The 25,011-nt window shown below is 40.2% G+C and overlaps 1 protein-coding gene across 5 annotated transcripts in view; it reads right to left on the reverse strand.

Annotated features, from left to right (window-relative positions):
* Positions 1 to 23,704, reverse strand: part of arhgap44a (Rho GTPase activating protein 44a) — a 239,116-nt gene extending 215,412 nt beyond the window's left edge. For all 5 annotated transcript variants that reach the window (XM_052032773.1, XM_052032770.1, XM_052032772.1 and 2 more), the window contains exon 1: positions 23,402 to 23,704. In XM_052032773.1, the coding sequence (XP_051888733.1) occupies positions 23,402 to 23,457 (56 nt within the window). In that variant the 5' untranslated portion in view covers positions 23,458 to 23,704. The remainder of the gene's footprint in view (positions 1 to 23,401) is intronic.
* Positions 23,705 to 25,011: the final 1,307 nt, after the last annotated feature.

The following is a 25,011-nucleotide window of genomic DNA, read 5'->3' on the forward strand; positions in this document are numbered from 1 at the left end:
TTTTAAATAAAACATTTGCTAATAATAAGGAAAGTTCCAATATATCAGTTAATATGGAAATGTTAACCACTCCAAGTGGTCAGCAAAGGCACAATAATTGTTCAGTTTGTGCATCCCACAGACTGCAGAGTGAGAGACAGACAGCCATTCACAATGCTCTATGTGATCTCACAGGTGGTAGGTGATCTTAGTGAGGGCAGGTCGTCCTTACCACTGTCATACTTCCAGAAACGCGTTATGGAAAATCCTGAATAGAAGCATGAGAGCAGTTTACTGGGCTATCCATGTGACAAGGAGAATAAAAAGATACATGCACTTCAAAGTAATTCAATGGTCAGGCTGGGAGAACTTTTACATTCAGTGGGGATAGTCAAATGTCACAACATGGATGTGTAGAATTTCTAATTTTTCCTTGTCAAATGTAGAATGTGTCACATTCACAGGTTTTAGAATGTATGAGTTTATGGTACTGGTCTGGCATTCACTGCCAGTACATTACATGGTGGCATCTGTAGTATGAGAGCACATTGCTGTCACGTGACCATAACAACACTGACCCCCCTGGTCAGAGGACAGCATTGCTTATTGGATCGGAAGTGACACCACTATCAATGAAGGTTTGGCTCCACCCCACCCATCAGGTGTGGGCATAGGGATTGGCCTTGGAAAGCACCTTTGTCCCTGAACCTGCCTGACCATTGGCCTTGGAAGGCACCTTTGTCCTTGACCTCCAAGTCATTGGCCTGTCTAAATTACCTGGCTGGGCTCCACCCAGCACTATAAAGAGTGTTGCACTCCCCTGGCCCTTCCTCTTTCGACTTCGCCAGGAATAGTGAGACAACGGTGCAGAGACCACTGGTGAGAGTGTGCACCACCACGTGGTTTGGGAGCGTCTTAGTCAGATTCCAGGGAGTGTTAGGGCCAATGCTTGTCTGGGTCAAGGAGTTCAGGTATTTAAGTGCTTATCCCTTGATAAGCTGTACCTTATTTATTGTGTGTTTGTGTGTGTGAGTACCTCATTCTCGTTGTGAATCCCCCTCATGTTCGCGGTCTCCTGTGTGTGTGTGTGTGTGTGTGTGTGTGTGTGTGCGCGCGAGTGTGCATCTGTTCCCATTCATTCTGTCCCTGTGTTTGCCTTTGTGATTAAACTATTTTTAAAATCCAAAGCCTGTGTCCAGAGTCCTCCATCTTTAAGATTCCAAAAGAACCTTTTCACACAACAGCATCTCAGCTCAACTCACTGTACTTATCATTTCCCTGCACACCGAGTTCACAGTATAAAAGATAATACATTCAGACAGAAAAAAATGTCACTCTAACCTCGTTTTTCTCAGGTGTAACTGCCTGAAGGAAAATATTTGTGCCAGAAATCAGGCTTAGAAAGGAGGGATACAGGAGTAGGATCTAATGGCAGAAGTAATTACTTTGAGGGAATTAAAACACTGTCTCTCTTTGCTTTCCTGGTGATCTTTCACCATCTAGCCTACTCTGCTTTTCAGAACCTAGAGATCTTCTCACCCTCCTTATAATGAGATATCTAATCTGCTGTGACCTCAGATCCAAAAATCACAAGGCTGCAATTTTCTCTCCCTATAAATCAACTGACAGGTAATCAACGACAGGGGTACATGCTGAGGGACACACTGAAGTTTGGTGCAACCAACACAAAGGCTCTGTGGGATAGGAATACAATCCAAGGTCCTTCTGTCACTTGACACTGAGAGGCCAAGTCCCGTGTAGAAACCCCTCACACGCTTGAAGTTTGTATTGCCCCATGAGGCCATGAATGGCAATGATTCCCTGTAGACAGAATGTGCCAATGCTAAAATATACAGAACTGATAACACTATGAACATATAGACACTTACACCACAAATATAAAGAAAGTTATGCATTGTATTTTTTGTATATATTTTGTATATATTTTTGTTTATTTTTGAAATGAAAAAGAAATTCGATGATAATTTATTCATAGCCTTCCATACTCACAGCAGACCAAATACCCCAACAAAAGCTCAGAACCAGATTTTTTTAAAAATTAAAACGGTGAGGTTAATGGCACTTTTCTTTATTTATATTCTACTTGCACACCATCAAGGGTCCAGGAGAAGATACACCATTTAATTTCCTAAAGCTGCTCTGAGCTGTGCTGTGCTGTTCACTTCACTGAATGCAACACCTCACGGCCTGTTCCAGCAATTCAGTGCCACATACACACAAAACTCATCACTTGAAGTTATCATTATTTCAAGTACCTTTTAAACAATATGGACCTAGAAGTTAATCTGCATGCATAGAAGGATGTTAAAGGCTCAAGGCACTGTGTGTCCCTGTCTAGCTGGTTGTAGCCTCGTTGCGACAAAGTTCAGCCATGCCTGGCACACTAGGCCTCACCAGTGCAGTTTCCCTTGTGTGGAAAGAAATAAGTCTGGACCCCAGACCAAAATCTGGTGAGTGGGAACAAAGGCCCAATGGTGCCCTAGGGAATTGGTGGTCTGAACCCAGAGTTCAGCATGTAGTGGGGTGATTGGAAGGGCACTGAAAGGACGTGGGGACCAAGGAGTGCAGCTGCTGAAAGAAAAATTAAATGAGGGCTGCCTGGGATGGATTCCCAGAAATGCACTGGGATCTGCTCCTGGGAGCCCCCTTGGAATAGTATTATGGCAGAAATGGCAACACATCAGGCTGGTTTTCCCAGAAGGGACACCGATGGTTGTTCCTTGGAAAAATATGACCCAATTTCCTAAACAATGCTCCAAAAATGCCACTGCACACAGAACAATTTCATCCCATGCACACCATCGACTCAGAAATCATGTCATTGGTGATTTGTCACTATTTTGTCCAGCTGAATTTCTCAAGGGCATGATTTGACCTGGAACTGGTCTCCATTTTGTTCCACTCTGGTAATAAGTGATCTTCAGATGCATATCACCAAAAACAAAAGTGAAGCTACACAAGTGAATTTCTAGGCCATTACACCTTCTCTGGCACTGAAAACTAAACGTTAGTCATCCCAGTCCCTTCCTGAAGGTATCATGGTCAAGAAATTTGACTGTGTGGCAATATATATTTCAGCACTACACAACTGAAGATGGACCTTTCATGGAGTGAAGTATCTTACCAGCTTATGCTGCTTCATTTCACATCACTTCAAAATTCAGCCAAGAACTTTCCAGCACGAGATATGCATTCAATGATGACATTCTCTGTGCAGTACCCCATTGGAACACCACAGGGGAATTTGGACTACGTTGTTCTAGAAGTGACTCCTGCTGGACACTCTTGAGACAACTTGATTCTCATAAAGTTACTCTTCACCAGAAGCTCCCTAATGCAAGTCCCACAAGTTAATGCCCATCCTACAGAATGCCACAATAGTACCAATCACCCTCCACTAATCAATCTTATCACCAGACTTTCATTCACCTGATCACTGCACATCTGACCCCTGACTCTCTAATTGCCAATCCCCAACAGACCAAACTCTTCAACCACCACCACCACCACCACCCCCCCCCCCCCCCAAAATCCCATCTTCCCAAACTCCCCAATGACTCACCTCTGTAAACCAGGCCTTTAATTCCACATCCTTTCAATATATTTAAGGGCACCCACACTGTTCATAACCCTGGAGTCTGCAGCTCTTCCCTCTCCAGGCCCCAATCAGGCCTCTGATGTTCAAATCTCTCCCCCTGCTCAGCCTCTTTGCCTTCCAAACCCAGCCTGGATCGTAGACATTGCAGTTTCCTTTGGACACTCTTCAGCATGCAAAGGGAATCAGGTAACAGAGATTCAGTAGTGTCTTTGTTCTTGACTAACTTCTTTAATGGCATTCAACAATTTTAAAGCCCATTCCTGCTTACTTCACTTTTACTCGTGTTATGCTTCAGTTTTTCAACTATTTTTGGATTTTTATATTATTTTAAACCTCATCTTTGTGCATTTTTTTTCTTTCTTAAACCAGTTGTTCTCCCTTGAACTTCATTTCTCCTTCTGCACCTGAATTGACATTGTACTCTCCCATTCTAATCTACTCTTCCTTCTCAGGCCTGGTGCTGTTAATTTCACAGTCCTTCAATCTGATTGGTTTCAGTGTTTGTTCAGGTCCCTTGTTCCCCACTTCTCTTGTTATGACATTATCAGCTTGCCTTCCTAGCACCTTTCCAAGCAATTTTTGCTCAATAAAAAATATACAAGGAAGTACAACTAATGACAGATGCTGTTAATATAACATGCTATTGCAAATTATGTTCTATATTTTTCAATGGCTTAACCAAACAATTAAATAAATGCTTTGAACAGTATTTTTCTCCTTTCCACTCCTGGGTTAGGTCTGTTAGATTTAAAGACAGCCGTTGTGGTGCTTACACATTCATTTGGAGGCTTCTGAAAATATTATGGCAAACAGTTTCAAAAATTTTTGCAAAAAAGGAAACACAAAGTGACAAAGATCGCACACCAAAATCCATTCATTTTGTGAAGTGTTTTGAGATGTGTTGATATAAAAGGATGAAATAAACGAAATTATGACTTTTCATTTTCAATACATGTTCTTTACCAATATTAGATGATATTGCGTGGAATTCTGATGAATGTATTAAGACATTCCATCAAAACATACATGATATGATGAACTTCAGGACACTATGGACCACTTCAACTTGCAGAATAATTTATGCTCCAGTTTAGAATGGGAATATTTTTGAGAGGAGTGGTTTTGCATAATGGTGGAATATAGGATGTATCATACAGTGGTATTCCATCTTAGTAAATGGGCAGCACTAAACTGCAGTGTTAGGACCTAGGATGATGCTGACAATGTCAGTGGAAAGGTTCACAGTCTGGCTTCTCCCATCTTTGAGTTCATGTTATAAGAGAAAAATAGGTGTTAAAAAGACAAGAAATTCCAAACGAAAAGGAAGAATGATCAAGATTAATATAATGGCCCAAAACTCTCTGCTATGCTCACAGCTACTACATGTAAATTTAACTTTTGTGGACCCTTTACTGTCAAAACTTTCCCAGTCCTCAACAGCAAATCTCTGTGCACATCATGGGTCTGTATGTAGAATGTGGGAGTGCAGGAGGGATTGTTGTGGAAACCGAAACAATCCCTGCCAAAACAAACTGAATAAACCTTTGATGGTCAAACCAAGCCACACCCACTGTCTTAACCAGCTGTGAAAATTTGGATATTTCTGAATGTCTTATTTAAAATTTGGAAAAAACATACAAAATATATTCTATCCAGAAGAGCCACCATTCCCCTGTGAACTCAAGACAGTTGCAAAATATCATTTACTTGACTCTTCAATGCTCTCCTTTCAACAGCATGTGCAGATTGAGAAGTCATGAGTAATCATTTGCCCAATTACCTCAAAGAGGTAGGTGAAGATAAAACTGCCAGAATAATAAAAATCTGTCAAATTTATTTTCATTTGCAAACATAATAATGGAAATTCTGGGATATCAATTTGGTATGATAAACAAAATAAATCAGAATTTTTCTCATCCAGGATATCCGGTGCCCTCTCAGAAACAATAGTGCAAGCAAAATCCAGAATAGCCTCTAATAGGCAACAAATATATATCCAAAAAAAAAATGAAGAGTTTGGAGGAATGAACAAGGCAACAGTCTTACATGGTCAGGACTTTCAGTCCCAGCACAGGCTCAGTCAGACAAATGGCCTTTCTCTGAAATGCTAAATTCTACTCATTGAATTTCTTTAACTCTGGTTACTGCCATTCTACAGAAGATATTTTTGCAGCAAAAATTACAGTGACAGCCTTAGTTTATTATTAGCAATATAAATTTCAGTTCTTTAATTAACCTGCCATTTATTTCTCCAGCACACTTACTTGAGTGTATTTGCATTGTATTTAATGGTTGCAATTTTATAATATGGACTGTCCCCAGGTTATGAACGCCCAACTTATGGACACCCCTACATCCGAATGAGCTCCCCCAATATAATTAAAATCCTATGTATATAGATATGTTCATTCCTACAAACAGCAGAACTAGGTTCCACTTTTAGAAATAGTTATTTCTTATCAGTCTTATGTGCTTTTGATGCCATTCATTACAGTATTGTTGAAGCATTGTTACCGTGGAGTGATTTTTTGTATACTTTCCGACAGAAAAAAATTGACTTATGGACCTCTGTAAAAACAGAGCTCATTTGAAGCTGGGGTCAGCCTGTATACTTTTATACTTTTCTGCATTTTTAGTCAAATATTTACTCCCACATGGGTATTAAATTATACAATGAAAATATGCTCAATTCTGTGAACCTCTTTCCAACATGTTATTGCCTGACTTGCTCCAGTAACACCAATGGAATCAAGGACAGAACTATTTCAAATGCAACCTTGTAATACTTGATCTTATTACTTTTCTCTTTATTAAACATACAGCAATCTCACAGTGACTGTATTTTTTTTCTCCACAAAATGCTATAAACACTCATGCTTACAATACAATTTAGAACATGTTAACCTACTTTGAAATTTACCTTACATTTCTCAGCACACTCAATAAATTCCTTCAATTCCACAACATGAACATATAAACATGATGCACATTCATGATGACTGGAACGTGACAAGAAATTTCTTGGCAAAAAAGACAGAACTATCAATATCCAATGAGAGAAAAGTTACTCTGGAAATTCCTTTAAAATGCTGTCAATTTCCACTTCTATTGCCAGCTAGATTAGTGCTATCAATGAAGATATATTACTGAAAGTATCATCCTCCACATTTATAAAAGAACAGTAGAAGATTCAAACTGAATATAATACCATTGTCACTGGTGATCAAGTCAAAGCAACATCATTAAGTTCAATATTATATTATTACTAAGTTGCACAAAAATGCTTGTACATATTTTCAGGGCTTTATATATTACTATTAATTCATATTTGTCAAGGAATGTAACTCCACCCAAAAATGGATTCTTCCAGTTTCAAACTCTAATCCCAGCCCAAAGAATGAATGTTAATGAAATCACCTAACCAGTTAATCCAGCTCACAGTCAACAATGCATTCTGCTCTTCATTATGTTAAGTTTGCTCCACATTACATATTTGGAATACACCCAGCAACTACTGAACATAACAACTTGGTTCAGTTTCTTTCCAAACCAACTGAAACAAGGTTCTGGAGTTTCTTTTATATCATGTGACTATTATTCCATCAAAAGCCTCCACCCTTGATAGCAGGGTGGCATTTCTCCGTTCCCATTATTTCACTTTGTGCAAACTAAACTGTGAACATAATATTTTCTTTATGCAAAAACTGTAAGTGGCAAGTTCATTTGAGTCCTGATGAAAGGACGGACTGCTGAAACATTAACTCTGTTCCTCTCCCCAGGGATAGGAATTTTTACAGGGGTGACTCATCATTAAAGAGACCTTTCTCTTCAGCCCCAACCCCAATATACTCCCTAAACAAATGCAACTTTTTTCACTAATGACCAGTCAAGCAAAAAGATGTAGACCATTTAATCTCTCTCACATGCTCAGAATAAATCATTGTAGTCCTAGCTGATTAAATAACTCAATCCTCTCAAATTTTGAAAAAATGTACAACATGTAAATCATATGTACAGAATCAGAATAATCAGGAATCCAAGCCTGAGGGGAATAATGACAGTATAGCCTGGATGCTTATTTTTTGTCAATATTTTAGTGGATTTTAGTTTTAAAAAAATTCAATCCAATTCAGATACCAAATAATTATGATTCATGCTTACCTGTAGTGATTTTCATTAATTTTCTCATCCTGACTTAGCATGAGACCATTAATTTTTGGTAAAATTTAAGTAAACCAGCATAATAAATATTAAATACTACAACAGATAGTTGAGAGCTCCCAAACTTTATATTATACAATAAGTACTGAAGACTGACATAGTACAAATAATAAAGGCAATATTGTCCACTTTTCAAACCTCATGGCAAGTAATCAGAGAAGTGGATAATTAGTAAAGGCAAGCATAAATTTAAGACAGTATCTGTGTTTCACCTTTTTGGAATGTATTATGGGAGTGTAACATTTTTTATTGTTTGATAGAATTCCTGTAGACTACTTTGGTATAATTATGCTACCCTAAAGATGCTATATAAATGGAAGTTGTTGTAAAAACATAGCTCAAAAAAGCTAACATACTGATAGGGACATTTCAATGACAACATTTACCATGCAATGTCCGACTACTATCAAGTAGGATCAGGCAGAAGAAAATAAAATAAGTAGGAATATTTTTGTCAGATAAAAAGAAAACTGGTAATATAGGAAATGTTACTTGTACAGAAGAGGTTAGCTGGCATTTTATATGATGGGTCATGACTTCAAGTAGTCAAATGCAATTAGTAAATTGGATAGAATGTATGCTATAAATAATGATTATCCTCACATTAACATCTGAAATAGCCTAAACTTCCTTTTAATTGTATAAATCCTATCTAACCTGCTCATAGTTACAAGTCTATGATCCAGCTAATATATACAGTGATTCTGACATACTAAGGAATCACTGTATATATTAGCTGGATCATGGGCTTGTAACACACACAAAATCCTGGAGGAACTCAGCAGGTCAGGCAGCATCTATGCTCCAGATTCCAGTATCTGCAGAATCTTGTATGTCTTCATAGACTTGTATCTTGGCTGGGTAATAGACTTTTAAACTGGCTCAATGATATAATCTGAGTAAACCTTAATCCATGAATGCGTCATGCAACCTTAAGACAAAATTTACTTATTTATAATGACAAAGAAGGGAGCCATTCTGTGCATAAACTCCATGCTGGCTCACAGTGGAACAATCCCAGCAGTCCCATTCCCCCACTCCTTATTTCCCTGCAGCCTTACAACTTTTCTCTCCATGCCCATCAACTCTCCTTTGGTTTTCCTGCCACTTACCTACACTAAGGGATTTTTTTTAAACCTACCAGCACATCTTTGTGATGTGGAAGGAAATGGGTGCACCTGGCGGAAACCATTGCTGTCACAGGGAAAATGTACACACTCCATAATGAGCCACTAATAGGGTTTATTAATATGAACAAACCTTCAGTAATCGACAGATTTAAGTACCCAAAAACTGGCTTCCCACACAATCTTTACAATTGTGGTTTTGTCTGATGTTCAACAGCTATTCCATAAACCACTTGATGAGGATTGAATATACAAACTGGGATATTTCATTCAAATAATCAAATATCCTAATTCAGGAATCAAATATCCAAATTTAAATATTTTAGATATTTGCTTAGATATAAATAATTTAAACTGCATGTGGCACATGACATTCTGACAGTCAGCCATTTTCAGACAATACCAGAAATGGTTTGGATCTATTAATATGTGTTTTACCATCTTTAGAAAGTACTGGAAGACCATGGTGCTCAGCTTGTGAATGTCTGTCTGTTCCCTATTATCTGTAATTATTTCAATATACATGGCCTAACAAGAATTGAACTGTGTGGTCATACTGTTTTGCTAGAATTTCAACATTGCTGGCTCAACCCAATGCAGCATGTGCAGCAGCTTAACATATACCCAGTACAAGAACGATCCGGAAAAAGAAAAAGGAGGGCAGGGGGAGAATATGAGAATAGGTGAATGGCTAATTTAAAAGGCCAATTCAAAATCATCTACAAACATATAAATTGTTGTAAGCGAAACAAGGAAAGATGGTACTGATTCGGAACTGAAAAGTCTATCTGGCCAGACTGCACCTGAAGAATTTAGCAGTTAATTTGAGGTAGTAGTGAAGAATTAAGACTTATTTTAAATTTTGGTAGTCATGAAAACAGAAGTGTCACCTAGTCTGGACGAGATGCTTTCTAGGTCACTGAAGTAAGGGTTTATACTGGAGAAATTATGCCTGCAATTTTAACGTCAGTCAGGCATGGAAGGAAGTCACTCCCAGCCCAATGCTCCTCTGGAGCACTGCCCAGGAATTTAGGTCACATGGTTCTGGGAAGTGCCTGTCATTGGTCACTCCCTGAAGAAACATACTTTCGTAGTGCTGCTGCAAAGATCCCAGCCCTGCACTGGGAACCCAACCCAGGTAGATCCCCCCTGTTTGTGCTCTGCTTTCATCTCACAACTGCACACACCCCTCACTTTGTAGACCCCCAATCCCTCAAATCCTCCTGACACCCCCTCCCTCATCCCTGCCAGGCTCTAATCTATGGATACACCCATCCCAGAATCAGAACACTGAGCACACACCCTCTGCTCTAAGCTTCAATCTCCAGCCATCCCCACCACCTCTTCTCCTAGTCCTACCTTACAGCAGCTCCGTGTAGTATCAGGGCTGTAAATTGAAATCCTTTTCTGTGCCACAATACCTGGAGATGCCTAGCCAGTGTCTGCAGTTTGATGGCCTTATGTAAGTAAGGCCCAAACCTCAATGTTGGGTGAGCCTTTGGACCCACCTGTTCCTGTACAAGGATTGATCACTGCAACTGTTCTCATTGAAAACCCCATGCATAACAAGTTCTAGGTCACTGTTTATAAATTATGAATATTTTACAGCAGATGTCATTTTTTCATTGTTTTTTTCTGTGAGTATGCAAGCCCACCAGCCATACTGTGTTCTGGGCACAGTGCCATCATAGTTCTATACCAGTGAATTCAAAATAACATGACCTTTCAAATTAATTCTCCTTAGGCCATGTGCAATGAAATGATTAAAGATAATGGACAACAGCTGTCCCAGTAGTGTCTAATAAGCACTACTAGGCAGTGCACAAGAATGCCTGGGTAGTTGTTCTTCCCTTCTTTTCTTTCTCCATGAGGGATGGAAAATAATCAAAGATTCAATAAGGGATCTATCAGACTCTTACAGATAAAGCAGAAGAAATTTCAATTCCGTTGCTTGAATAAATCTTGAATAAAAATAAGTACAAGCAATGGTGATCAGAACTAACCCAAATGTTGTTCAAAAAATTCTGATTCATTAATGTACTTTAACAAAGAAAATCTGCCATCCTTATGTGACTCCAGATTGACTATAATGTGTTTCACTCTTAACAGCTTTCTAAAATGGCCCAGTCAAGGGCAATTACAGATGGGTAATGAATCAAATTTTGCATCTGATTCCATTGTTTTGTCACACTGCATATCCATTTTTGCACATGAAGATAATAGACACAGATAATAGACACAGAAGTCCAAGATATAGCATTATTTCAAAAACTTTAGAATGATACCTGTATTCACTTTTACCACCATTCAACATTAACTACATTCTTAGTTAAACGTGGAGGTTGACACTATTTTTATTTAAGAAAGCTTGGGACTCCTCTGTGATTTATTTCAGTCTGTACTTTGCCCTATTTCCTTCAGCACAAACACCGAAACTGCAGGTTGACTGATTGTTACATAATTAATATTCTTTCAGTAGTAGAATCCAGTTTATGCCAACACATCCTTGCGCAATAAATTATGACCATGGCAATGACATCCACATCCTGGGAATTAATGTCAAAATGTCATACTTTAAGTTGCCCAATGAAATCACCTCAATTAATTCACTTGGTAAAAAAATTCCAAGCATGTACCAATTTATGAGTAAAGAAATTATCCTGATACTGGTTCTAAATCTCTTTCACACTTATCCATTTATGTCATCTGGTGCCAATTTTCTGGCAGTAAAGTCCATGAATTTTAATAAACTTAAATCAGATTCCAACCATCACACCCACTGTCTTACAAAGCAGAAGTGTTTTCAAGGGCCTTCCCAACCTTCAACATCTTATATGGCAAGACTAGAACCATAATACTTACTGCACAAGGATGTGCTGGCATAAACTACATCTACCGCCCACTGCATATTCATTATGTAACAGTCAATTTACAGTTTCAGTGCTTTGTGCTGAGGGATGTGGAGCAAGGTACACACTAAAGTAAATCACAGAAGAGCTCTCAGCTTTGTTAAGTCAAAAGTGTCAACTTACATTTTTAAGTGAGTATTTACTTGATGTTGAATAAAAGTGAATGCAGACACCCACTCCAAAGTTCAGAAAATAATGCCATAGCTTGGACCTTTAGAGATAATTATCCATCTTAAATTTTATTATATAACCATTTGAACGTACTAATTAGGAGTGGAAGCAGGTCATTTGGCCCCTCAAGCATGTTCCATCATTTAATCAGATCATGGCTGATCTCATCAAAATTCAACTCTACAATTCCGCCTGCCCCTGGCAACTTTTCGGCTCCTTGTTTATCAAGAAACTGTCTAGCTTCGCCTTAAAAATATCCAAATATTCTGTGTCTACTGCTTTTTGAGGAATAGAGTTCCATAAACACACAACCCACTGAGAAAAATAAAAATGCTTCAGCACAGTTTTAAGTGGGCAACTTCTTGTTTTTTTTAAACAGTGAGCCCTAGTTCTAGATTCTCCCACAAGTGGAAACATCTTGGGATTGATTCTAATAACCTATCTGGTAAGCCAGCATGTACTGGTTTCAATGCAGTTACATCCTTCATTAAAAGAGACCAATCCTGCACATTGCACTCCCAACATTAATGCCCTACATAACTGGAGCAAACCCTCCCCACTTTTGTACTCATATCCCTTGTCAATAAACAAAAACATGTTTAAGCTTTCTTAATGAGTTGCTCTATCTACATCTACTCTTCTGTGAAACTTGTCCATCTGCTTCTCAGAGCTCTACAGTCTCTCAGCGTAATAGATAATATGATTTTTATTTATTGGACAAGCTGACTGAGTGGATCTGAATGTGGCAGAAGGAATATGATGTGCAAAAATTTTGAGTTCATTCATTTTGATGCATGTAACAGAAAAGCAGAGTATTTGTTAAGTGGTGAGAAATTAGCCAGTGTTGATATTCAAAGAGACACAAGTCACTGAAAGCAACCATGTCAGGGCAGCACACAATGAAGAGGGTAAATGGCATGTTAGAGAATTTGAATAAAAGAGCAAGGAAGTCTTATTGTAATTGTATAGGGCCTTGGTGAGACTGCATCTGGAGTATTTTGTGCAGTTTTGGTCACATTATCTGAGAAAGGATGTACTTGCCATTGAAGGAGTGAAGCAAAGATTCTCTAGACTGGAGGGTTTGCCATATGTGAAGGGATTCATTGTACTGTGCCTGTAATTTGCAGAGTTTAGAATAAGAGAGATCTCAATGAATCATACTAAAATTCTTAAAGGGCTTGGCAGTCTAGATGCAGGGAGAATGTCTCCTCTGGCTGAGGAATCCCGAACCAAAGGGAAACTGTTAGAGAATAAGGGGTTGACTGTTTAGAAATGAGGTGATCAGAAGTTTCTTCACTCAGGAGGTGCTGAATCTTTGGAGTTCTCTACCCGGAGAGCTGTGGAATCTCAGTCATTGTATTTATTCAAAACAGAGACTGATATATTTTTTCATGAAGAGAATCAACTAAAATGGGCATTGTGCTGGAAAACAGCACAAAGCCGGAAGATCAGCCATGGTCTTAATGAATGGAGGAGCAGGTTTGAACCACTAGATAGCCTATTCCTGCCCCTATTACTTATGTTTTTATATTCATATTCACAATCTGTGGGTCCACCTGACATGAGATGCCACCTTGCTGAGGATCTTTGCACAGTGAAAAGTTCATGGGGAAGTTTAATCAGAAAGGCCTGGTGATACTGATGTGTTATGACTTGATCCACAAATTGCTTATTGGGTTGTGATGCAAAGGGAAGGCTCTAAACTCTTTGCAAAGCTCTCTGCAAAGCCAGGGCAGATCCAATCTCCAAACTAACCTCTAATAAAGCCACTATACCAGTATGTGAGGTAGAGTTCATGTTTGCTCTTCTACCACATCTGATCAAGTTAGAGTTCTTGGATACCTAAAAGAAGACGGACACAAAGTTGTGGTAAAGGCAGGCGGGTGGTGCAGGAAGTGATGAATGCTTATCCCATCGGCAGCTTGCAAATTAGAACAGACTGTAAGGCAAATGAGAAGTGGGATATAAGAAGTAGAACAAGTTATTAGGAGACTGAATATATCTTTGGGTTGAGTTCTGCCCTGGTTATGACTTCAATAACAGTCTCTCCAGTCATGGTGAGGACTGTCTCCTCCATTTAGGTGAGATGATGCAACCACAGAGGTTAACCTTCACCCCTTCTCTTTTTAGCTGCTTCTATGGATCATGCCTTGCTCCAAAATTTAGAAAAGCTCATTGTTTAGTGTCTCACTGTGTGTGGATGGTATAGCTGTTGCAGTTGAATAGCTGCCAGTAGTGGCAAACTGTCAAATGTGAATGTGACACTTGCAGCACTGTGAAGTGTGTGAGGGTGTGCTGGAGAATGAATGTCAGTAATGAGTTGTGATTGATAGAGGTGGTTGGTAGATGAGTACTGGAGTGTGGAGTATTGCGCTGTTCCATCCAGTGGTGCAGTTGGTGGGGCAAGGCCATGAACTTCTGCAATGCTTCAGTTCCTTGGGAATTGGCTTTGTTACAACAGTCTTTGTGATTTGTACCTGAAGGGTCTCCTGGTCACCTGTGGATATGAATCACCTTTCCTCCAGCATAGTTCACCTGTTAACCCATTCCCTCCCATATCATGTCAAAACATTTTGGGCAAGTCACATTCACCTCCACAATCACTTCTACCCTGACTTGTGCAGATACTGTACTTTCCCTTTAAGTTGCATCGACTGGCTTCAAGTAATGCAGACTAGTTTTAACCAGTGTTAAATCACTCATGAAATTTAACTGCCTGCATAAGCAATGAGCCATGCAATAGGACGGTCAGTGATGGCTGAATACCACAATCATTTCAATTAGAAGGCAGCAGAAACTTTGCATGTTGCCTGCCCCGGGTCACACAGGTGTGGATTCATTGTCCAGTGCAATTCCTGCACTTACTTTTGCCTCCTATGCAGCTAATCCTACAAGTTAGTCATAAAACACTAAATGCTTCATTACAACAACAGCTTCAAAAGGGTTGACTATAAAACAACAAGAATTCCTAAGCTCTTCAATTTAGTAGCCTGGAACAAGAAAGGTATGTGCAATTTACATTTGATCATTCTCCATTTCCTTCCAGCTAAATGGATTTTAGGGTATACATTATAAATTCATTTAATAGATCATGTCACTGTTACACTTCAGATATTAGCAGAATGTGTCAATCTTTGGTAGAGTTATTATTTGTCATATATAAAAGAATTATTTTACATTTTTCTTGAGATTATGGGTACACCTTTAACTTAACCACATGTCAGGACACTTGCAGAATCAGGTGGAAAGTGTTTCCTTCCGGCCCAATGTAATTTTCCTTTAAAGCAAGTAATAAGTAAGTATAATTTTACAGTCAAGCTCATAAGCTTCACATTGGGATATTTCTGTTTGAAGGAAATTTTTCAAAAAGATTTTATATCAATTTTCACTTGATTAGGAAGGGTTGATCATTAATATTAAGCAGTTAGAGCATAATATACATTTTTTCACCTTTTTAAAAATTGGACAAGAGAGTATCACAAATTACCTTATTAAACTAATCTCTCTTTCAAAATAACATCTTCATTCCATTTGATGAGGCAAAGCTGACTTCTCATTTTATAAGTAGCTATCCTTTCAAGGTCCTGGTTACTGCAAACCATTATGTATGACCAAAGGTATTGAGCAATTGTGAAAAGGACAGTTCAATTCATTCTAAAGAATTTATTTAAAACAGATACATGAATCCCAATGTAGAATAAACACGTGGGTCCTGGAATTCATTAGAATTTTTGCAAAATTCCCCTAATCCCAATGGTGTCCAGTGGAACTCCATTGAAATAAATACTGATGAACCAATTACATCAGGTACCAACCATTTCAGTGAGTTTACATAAGGTAAGTGATTCCTCAGGGCAATAGTGACATCAAACAATATGAGGCACACATACTAGCCTCCACTGTGATGTATATGTGCTCCCTCGGTGGAACAATGCAGAACAGAGGTTTGGACCTTTGTGGATATTTTAAAACAATCTTGAATTGATCAAAAATTAAAATTAAAAAATGCTTGAAGGACTCAACAGGGCAAGTTTTGTTGAGAGAGAAGCAGAGTTAATATTTCAACTTCAACTCCGTCTCCTTTGACCAGAACAGGAGAGTGCTTGAAGTTAAGTACAGTTTAAGCTTCAGAGAAAGAGGGGATGGAGGAGCTGGGATTCTTTGACAGGGTGGTAGACAGGAGGCACTTGACAGCAATTAACTGAAATACTGACAAGCTTGGCAGGAGAATGTCCAATTTCAGGTACAGGTTCACCAGTGGTGGTTACAAACTAGAATTTGTGCAAGTATTTGTGCAAATAACAAGCTACCATTTTTACTTTATTAATTCTTCATGGAGTCACTAGTGGTGGCTTCATTTTGCAGTCTAATGATTATCACTTCAAGCCCCAACTCAAGCAAACTAGAGGATAACCTTGTGTAGTGCTGAACACATAGGGTCCTGGTTTTTCATCCTGTCCAAATGACCCTATCTGGGAGTTCAAGTTGAAAGTGGATTGTGTTTGGATGTTCTAAGGATCTGAAATTAGACAGTTAAGGTTGATTCAAAGAGCAGTGAGATCTGCTGTGACCTGAAATGTCATCTCTGTTTCTCTTTCCACAGATTCTGCAAGACCTGCTGAGTATTTCTGGCATTTTTTTAATTTTCATTTCAGATTTCCAGCATCTGCAAATTTTTGCTTTTGGTATTCTCCAAATGTCCTACTAATACTCTTCCCCAAACCAAAAACACAGCAGATTGTCAAGCCAATTACCTCATTGCTATTTGTGGGATTTTGTTGCTTTGAAAATGTTGCCGCCTTGACCCACATAACAACAACTGCACCATATAATCCATCTGTTCCAAATCTGCAGTCGTAATAACAGTGAAATTGTCAATGATCTGTAAAACCATTGGAAAATTTCTAATATTCACACGTATGCAGTTAACCATGGGCATTCAAAAGTTGTTATCAGTGAACCCTGTTCCTCCACAGCATGCACCATTACAGTTATCACAGGCGTAATCACTGGATTGCACACAAACTTCATTTTATAAGTGAACATACATAGGAATGCACGTGCAAATGAAGAGCAGTAATAAGCCACTTTGCCCCTTGACTCCACTCAGCTATTGAACAAGGTTGCGTCTGATCTGATTGTAACATTTCCACATTCTCATCCACCCCCAGGAACCTTTCACTTCTTTGTTTATCAAGCATTTACCTACCTCTGCCTTAAAGATGTTCAAAGACTCTGCTTCCACCCCCTTTGAAGAAAAGTTCCAAAGAAACATAATGCTCCGAGGGAGAAAAAGGACTTCACCTTATCTGTGTCTTAAATGGGAAACTTTATATTTTTAAGAATAATTGCTAATTCTAGATTCTCCCACAAGAGGAAACATCCTTTCCAATATTCATCCTGTCAAGGCTTCTCAGGATCTTAATACATTACAATCAAGTTGTCTCTCGCTATTCTAAATTCCAGATACAAGCCTAAACTAAGCAACCTTTCCTCAGACGACAACCTGCCTATTCAGTTATTAATCAAGTAGACCTTCTTGTAACTACTTCCAATGGATTTACATATTTAAATAAGGAGACTGATAATGTACACAGAACCCCAGTTGAGATCTTACCAACATCCTATTAAACTGAGGCATAACTACCTTACTTTTGTATTCAATTCCCCTTTCAAAAAACAACAACATTCAGTTAGCTTTCCTAATTAATTGTTTGCCTCAGACTAGTCTTTTGTGAATAATGTACTAGGGCAAACCTAGATCCATCTCCATCTAGTGGCTCTCCAATCTCTCACAATTTAGGTTTTTTGTTATATTTCTTGCCAAATAGATAACTTCATATTTTCCCCACAGTATATTCCATTTTTTTGGATCTTTGCCCTCTCACTTAATCTATCAATATCTCCTTGTAGAGTCCTTGTGTCCTCTTCTCAATTTGCTTTCCTACTCATCACTGTGTCATCAGTAAATTTAGCAACCACACCTTCTGTCCCTTCATCTATGTCATCTGTTTACATTGTGAAAGCTGAGGCCTAAGCACTAATCCCTGTGGCACAGCACTCATTACACTTTTCCAGCCAGAAAGGACCCACTTATGTCTATTCTCTGATTACCATTTGCCAGCCACACACATTGCACACTAGTTTTATTATAAAAATTCAAGAGAAGGGTTTAGCCTTGTTGAAGGGGATGTAATAGTTTTTAACAAAATACCAAGTCATTACCACTGAATAATCTCTCTGCCCCTGAAATCTGATTTTACAAGTGTGGTCTAATCCTCTCAGGAGAACAGCTGGAAACTGCAGATTATGTAAAATAATTAAAATTCATTGCTCTTACCTTATAAATGATTTTTTTAAAATATTTAATTCCCCTTCTTAATCCCACGCCCGATCTTTATTTCACTCCTTATAACATGATTATATTTGAATTGTATTACATGTTTCTTTTAGTTTCTTGCTTTGTTGTGAAAAATCTTCAATTTGATTGGCTAATTTTTCTGCCCCATAAGTGGCAGATTAAAAGTTTGTCAAAAACTGTTATTCTAGAAGCCGCAAAATCTTTCAGAACAGCTTTGTGTTAGGCCAGCAATGAGATCTGTCCCTTCACTGCTGACTGCAAATCCTATACTATCTGAAATTCCTGAAAGGATAAGGCAATTTCCCTTTATTAGAAACAGAAATAATCTGGAAAAGTAGCTGGAGGGTATAATAGAGGCCAGTTTTTAATATACAACTTGTTGGGCCAGTTATTTATGCCTCTTGTTGCTTTTGCTGTTTGGGTTGCAAACTAAAACCAGGTATGAATCAAACTATTTATCAAATTTAATTTACTTTTGACAGCTGCCCCAGTTATTCAGTGAGTCATAATATTCAGAGAACTCTGGAACAAGGCTGCATTCCAGTCTATTCTGTTAATTTGGAGGACCAAAAAGGCAGCACAACTGCATTCAGTGATCCCTACAAAGGTAAAAGAAGGCAGTTAGTGCAATTGTCCATTATCCTTTAAGACTAGGGACAGGAAAGCCAACCAAGCTACTTAACCCTGATTGCTGTCCACCAAGTTCTTTTGCCTGTTGTATTTTCTTTTGACATAGGAGAATGGCATTTGGCCCATTGAGTCTTTGCCAGCTCTCAGAACATTCCCGTCAATCCTTTTGCTCCATTTATTTCCTTGTAGCCTATTCTTTCTCACATGCCCAACAACACCACCCAAATTCTCCTACCATCATCCACCCAGATCGGGGTAAATTAGAGTAGTGAAGTACCTGTCAACTCACACATCTTTGGGATGTGGAAGGCCCAGAGGAACCCATGCGGTCTCAGAGAGAATGTGCAAACTCCACACAGATAGCAGTACTGACGGTCGGGACTGAATCCATACTGCTGAAGCTGAGTCAATAGTACCACTTGCTGCATCAGTCTACTGCCCTTGCTCACTGATACACACTAATAGATTGATAACAAGCACGCAGAAGATGAAACGAGCAATGAAACCCAGCAGTGGAAAAAATAAACTCCCTCTTGAAGATTTACATTAAGTTTTTATTTTTACCAATACAGAGAATTCTAAAGTTCTAACCTTTCTTAAAACATGCATTTTTCAGTATAACTTAAGTATTCATAGCATATCCAGAAATTCAATGCCTGGAATTGTTTACCTTACAAACAGCTGTGGTATATTTTACAAATACAATATCCACTAATAGCAAGCACATTTGTTCAGTGTGATTTGCCTGCCATACACAATGTCAGGTGTAACTGGTAAATCAATAAAATTTAAAATTGAAGACCAGTAACAGCAAAGATTCAAAACAAAATTCACATAACACAGGGGCAGCAGAAAGTTAGTAGCGGTGTCTTATTCAGTCCTTTCATACACGAACAACAAAGTACCTGAAGTTGCTCCATCCCAGTTTATAATCCAACATTCAATAGAGATGCTGTCTTGTAAATTCACTTCCAACTATCTACTTACTCCTGTGGTATGAGAGTACTTTTTTTCTTCAAATTGTTATGAAATGAAAGCTTAGCTGGTGAAGTATGAGAACTAGTGAGTAAATCTGAGATAAATAGAGATGTTAAGATGTCATATCCAGAAACTATAAAATAGTTTCAGGGTTTTCCTTCTTTGGAAAAGATGATATATGCAGCAATATGAAATCATTATCCATTATGAATCTCCCCAATCCCCATCACACATGGTAATAATCTTTGCTAACACATGTTCCCCTTCCTGTTACAAAAGATTCCGAAAACAAAGAGAGACTGCAGAACTTCTAGGGGAGGCACATCAAATTAGCTTGGGTCTCAGAGTGCCTGGTCTCAACATGCCTGAGAGTTCCCAATTGGATTTATGGAGACAGAACCTCTATCCACACCATACAAGGCCATCAGCATGGAACAGACAGATGGTCTTGCATCCCAGGGCCTAAGAGATTCTTGGTGGCAATCAGTAACAGGATGCCAACTGAGACCGGATTTGCTTTGCTAACAGTTTTGGAAATGCAGTTTCTCCTGAGGATTTGGTAAGGGACCATAATCTCACATCACATAACAAATTTGAAAATTTAGGGGGGTCTGGAGGTGCTCAGCCACAATTTGTTGCTCCTTGGGCATCTGGATGCACAGGGTACACCTGCAGTGACACAAACTAACATGAATCCCCTGTTCTGACAAATTTTGCGTGGCATTGGATGAATGCAACCCCCACCCCCAATCCCTGCAGGTTTGCAGAACCATACCTCGGAGGAACCATGGATATAATACCAACATTTATGTGAGAAAAATGTTGGAGCTACCACACTTGATTCTCTGAACATACATCTTTTTGGGCAAGAGGATTAATTACAATCCCAGTCACATAATGGCTCCAGCAGAAGAACAAGCCCTTTGGCCAGGTTGTTTGGGCTTGTGATTATAGACCCCATAAGCACCCATTACTTAAATTACATAGAGTCATAGAACAATACAGCACAAACACAGGACCTTCAGCCCAACCAGTCCATGCCGACCACAGTGCCCATCCGTCTTGTCCCAATTTCCTGCATTCAGTCCATATCCCTCCAAGCCCTGCCCCTCCACATACCTATCCAAGTGCTTCTTAAATGATACTATTGTACTTGCCCCAACCACTTCCTCTGGCAGTTCGTTCCATACACTCACCACCGTCTACATGAAAAAAAATGTCCCTCAAGTCCCTTTTAAATCTTTCCTTTCTCACCTTAAATCTATGCCCCCTAGTTTTGGACTCCCCTACCCTGGGGAAAAGACTGTTACCATCCATTTTATCTATGCACCTCATGATTTTATAAACCACTATAAGGTGTCCCCTCATTCTCCTGCACTCCAAGGAATAAAGACCTAGCCTGGCCAACCTCTCCCAATAACTCAGGCCCTCCAGTCCTGGCAATATAATCGTAAATCTTTTCTGCACTCTTTCCAGATTAACCACGTCTTTCCTATAACAGGGTGACATCTTAGCACACTGCCCCTCATTCCTTTATTCCCATGTTTACCATCCACACAGCAAGCCCCCTCTTAAATACGTCGTTGTTAATGTGTCAGACTGACGATCACTGTGCTGAGACAGAACGTTGAGCTGATACAAAACAGCCTCTGTTTTTACTTCATTTTTTTTAGTGTAACATTATCAGCTAAAGAGATTTTCATTGATGACTACTCAAAATAGAAATTACATAACCCTGGATTTGATTTTTTTAATTGGTGAGGTATCAATTTGCATTCAAATTTCAAACACTCCTCGGGGACACGGTGCTGCCAAGCTGAGCGATCACCGAGAGCTTCATTCTCACCCGTTGCCATGACAAGAGAGCGTGAAGCAATGGGTAGCGATATGTCGTCGAAAATGTGTTTTATACCCTCTGTTCAATAGTTCGAATCCTTCAGCTCACTTTAACAGGGGAACTGGATGCAACGGGGATCGCTGCTCTGGGTGACAAGAAGCAAACGAGGCTAATAATATTCCAGAACATAAGACACCCACTTTGCCTGCCTTTTTATTTGGCATAGATGTTAACGCGCGTGCTGGTTTTATGTAAAATTTAAGAAGATATCCGGAGGAAGGGAGCACTTAGAGGCTCAGTTAGACTGTAATTATTAGCTCAACTTCTAATATTACGTTGGTAAAGTATTTCAGCAATGTAAGTCATTTACTACATCCGTGCGCATATGTTCCCATTTGGATTGTCTTCGCTATTCACAACAGCATGTCAAATGTCTACATCCTAAAAATCTATATTTGAACTGCATTGCATTTTTCCCCTGATGAAGCAGATTAATGTTTTCATTCCCGACGCTAAGGATGCGTAAATCGATCAGATTTTTATTCTGCCTCTGACGTTCGCACCTCTGCGCGCTACTGAGTTGGCCGCGGCCGGAGCCGCTGACAGTGTCCCAGAGGGGTGAATCAGGAACCGCTGTCAGGTCGCGCCTCTGCCTCGTATTTATATGCGAACACGGGAACAAACACTTTATTCTTCAGGTGGAGGGCGAAGCGCAAATCAAGTCACGCGTAAAACAGGAAAAATGCCGCAAATGCCCTGTTTGTGCTTGTTTTTAGTGCGGGTACCTGCTAAACCGTAAACACGGTCTGATGCCACCTTGTGGAATGCATTGTGTGCGGAAACAGGTCGAGACCGCCGTCCTTTTTTCCCCCAGAATTGTGAAGTGTTTTTCATTAATTACAGTAAATCTCTCTCCTCCAACAGACTCACCTAAATATGGTATCTCCTCAATGCGTAAGGTGTGTCAGTATTTTTACATCAATAACGGCCCCTTCTTGAGATAGGGGTCGTGTCTTCATACCGCAAACCTGTCACTCGACACGTTCAATTCCCCTTACAATCCCTGACACATTTAATGACTTCAAATGTGTAAGATTTCATTCATTTTCAGTCTGAAGGAACGTTCAGATGGGACGGAGCGAGATTAGGGGGGGGGGGCGAGGTGGGGGGGGGTATATTTCTCCTTTTCCCAAAATGTAGCAGCAGACCATTCTCACTGAAGGAGGAATCGGCTGAGACCCTGGTCCCTCTGCCTCTGCCCGACACTTTCGTTTTCACCGAACCCTCCTGCGCTCAGTTGCAGGCTCCTGCTTCAAGTGACGGAACGGGCGCAGTAACAACAGCAGGGGGGAGGGGGGTGGCGGGAGGTTGGTGGTGGGAGTGCGGGGGGAGGAGGTGGGGGTAGCGGGGTGGGGGTGTTGGGGGGGGGGTCGGTCTCTGCATTCCTCGACAGAACTCTGCGGTCGCTCACCTCGCAGGTCCCCACAATGCTGAGTGCAAGCGTTAATTGCATTTATCATATTAAAAAATATAACAGATATGGATAATACATTGCAATTCTGCACCAACCTGCCCACCGTCTGGTTGGCGAGCTGTCGCATCCGATTGAACTGCTTCTTCATCATTTACTGGGGAACGAGCCGGTGGAATGGAAGATACACAAACATTTCATTGATTAAAAACCCATGCAAGCTGATCGCGGGGACAGTAATCCTTCGCCTTCTTTCTTGCCGATCACTCTACGTGGAGCCTGGCATTTTCTTCTCTCTTTCTCCCCTTCGTTATTGATCCTCCGACCCGGTGACAGCAGCAACGGCGGCGACAGCTCCGTCCTCCTCCGGCTTCCCTGCGAGCGCTTGGACCATATTCTGCCCTGGGAGGCAGTGCAGCCTCCTACTGCGCATGCGGCTGACCGCCGCGAGCATTGTGGGCTCTGTAGTCCCGCGTCCTCCCATCGGCTGGAGGCAGAAGCGAGCGTTGAACTACAAATCCCAGAGGAACCCTGCGCACCATATATTATCCGTGCTAGAGCCGGGGAGTTCAGTATTGTGAAGCTGGAGACCTGCTGCAGAGGTGTGCAATGAAATAATAATCAGCAAGACAGTGATAATCATAGGCTCGATGGAACGGTGATGCTATTCTGTCCATGATGTAGCGTAGAACCGTGGTAGAGAATAAACAATAATTACACAAGCTGCTAGAAATGCTCAGTAAGTTGAGCGGCATCTGTGAGGCAAGAGCTAGAGTGAACGATTTGAGTTAATGGCTTTTCACCAGAGGCTCCAGTGCTGCCAAACCTGCATGTCCATTGTTTTCTGCCTTTAACATTTACAGTAACTGCAGTGTTCAGCATTTGTGACTGTCACTGGGAAATGGGATTACCTCTGCAAGGGTTGGGTAGGATTGGCCTTTACTTAGTTTTGGCGAAGGGTCTTCGACCTGAAAGTTTAACTCTGTTTCTTTTCCCATAGATGCAGCGTGATCTGCTGAGTATTACCAGCATTTTCTGTTTTTTTTTAAATTTTGGTGTTTGCTCAACGGATTTTCAGAGAACGAGAGGTGGTCTCAATAAAACATACAGAATTCTGAGGGGGATTAAGAGAGTGGATGCCAAGAGACTGTTTGCTCACGCTGGAAAGACTAAAACTTGGGCCGAGTCTCAGGGTGACCATGACCATGGGTGGCAGAGTGGTACAGCTGGTAGAGTTGCTGCCTCACAGCTCCAGTGAGCTGGATTCAATCCTGATCTCCAGGGCTGTCTGTCTAGAGCTTGCATGTTCTCCCTGCAACCACTTGAGTTTCCTCCCAGAATAAAATGCGTTAAGGTAGGATTAGTGCAAAAATGGGTGTTTGATGGTCAGCACAGATCTGATGGGTTGAAGGGCCTGTTTCCCTGCCTTATCTCTCTGTAACTCCATTTAGAACATAGAACATAGAACAATTACAGCACAATTCAGTCCCTTCAGCCCACAAAGCTGTGCCGAACATGTCCCTACCCTAGAAATTACTAGGCTTACCCATAGCCCTCTATTTTACTCAGCTCCATGTACCTATCTAACAGTCTCTTGAAAGACCCTATCGTATCAGCCTCCACCACGATTTCCGGCAGCCCATTCCACGCACTCACCACTCTCTGAGTAAAAAACTTACCCCTGACATCTCCTCTATATCTACTCCCC

The sequence above is a fragment of the Pristis pectinata genome, chromosome 18 (genome assembly GCF_009764475.1).
Source record: "Pristis pectinata isolate sPriPec2 chromosome 18, sPriPec2.1.pri, whole genome shotgun sequence".
Classification (NCBI taxonomy): domain Eukaryota; kingdom Metazoa; phylum Chordata; class Chondrichthyes; order Rhinopristiformes; family Pristidae; genus Pristis; species Pristis pectinata.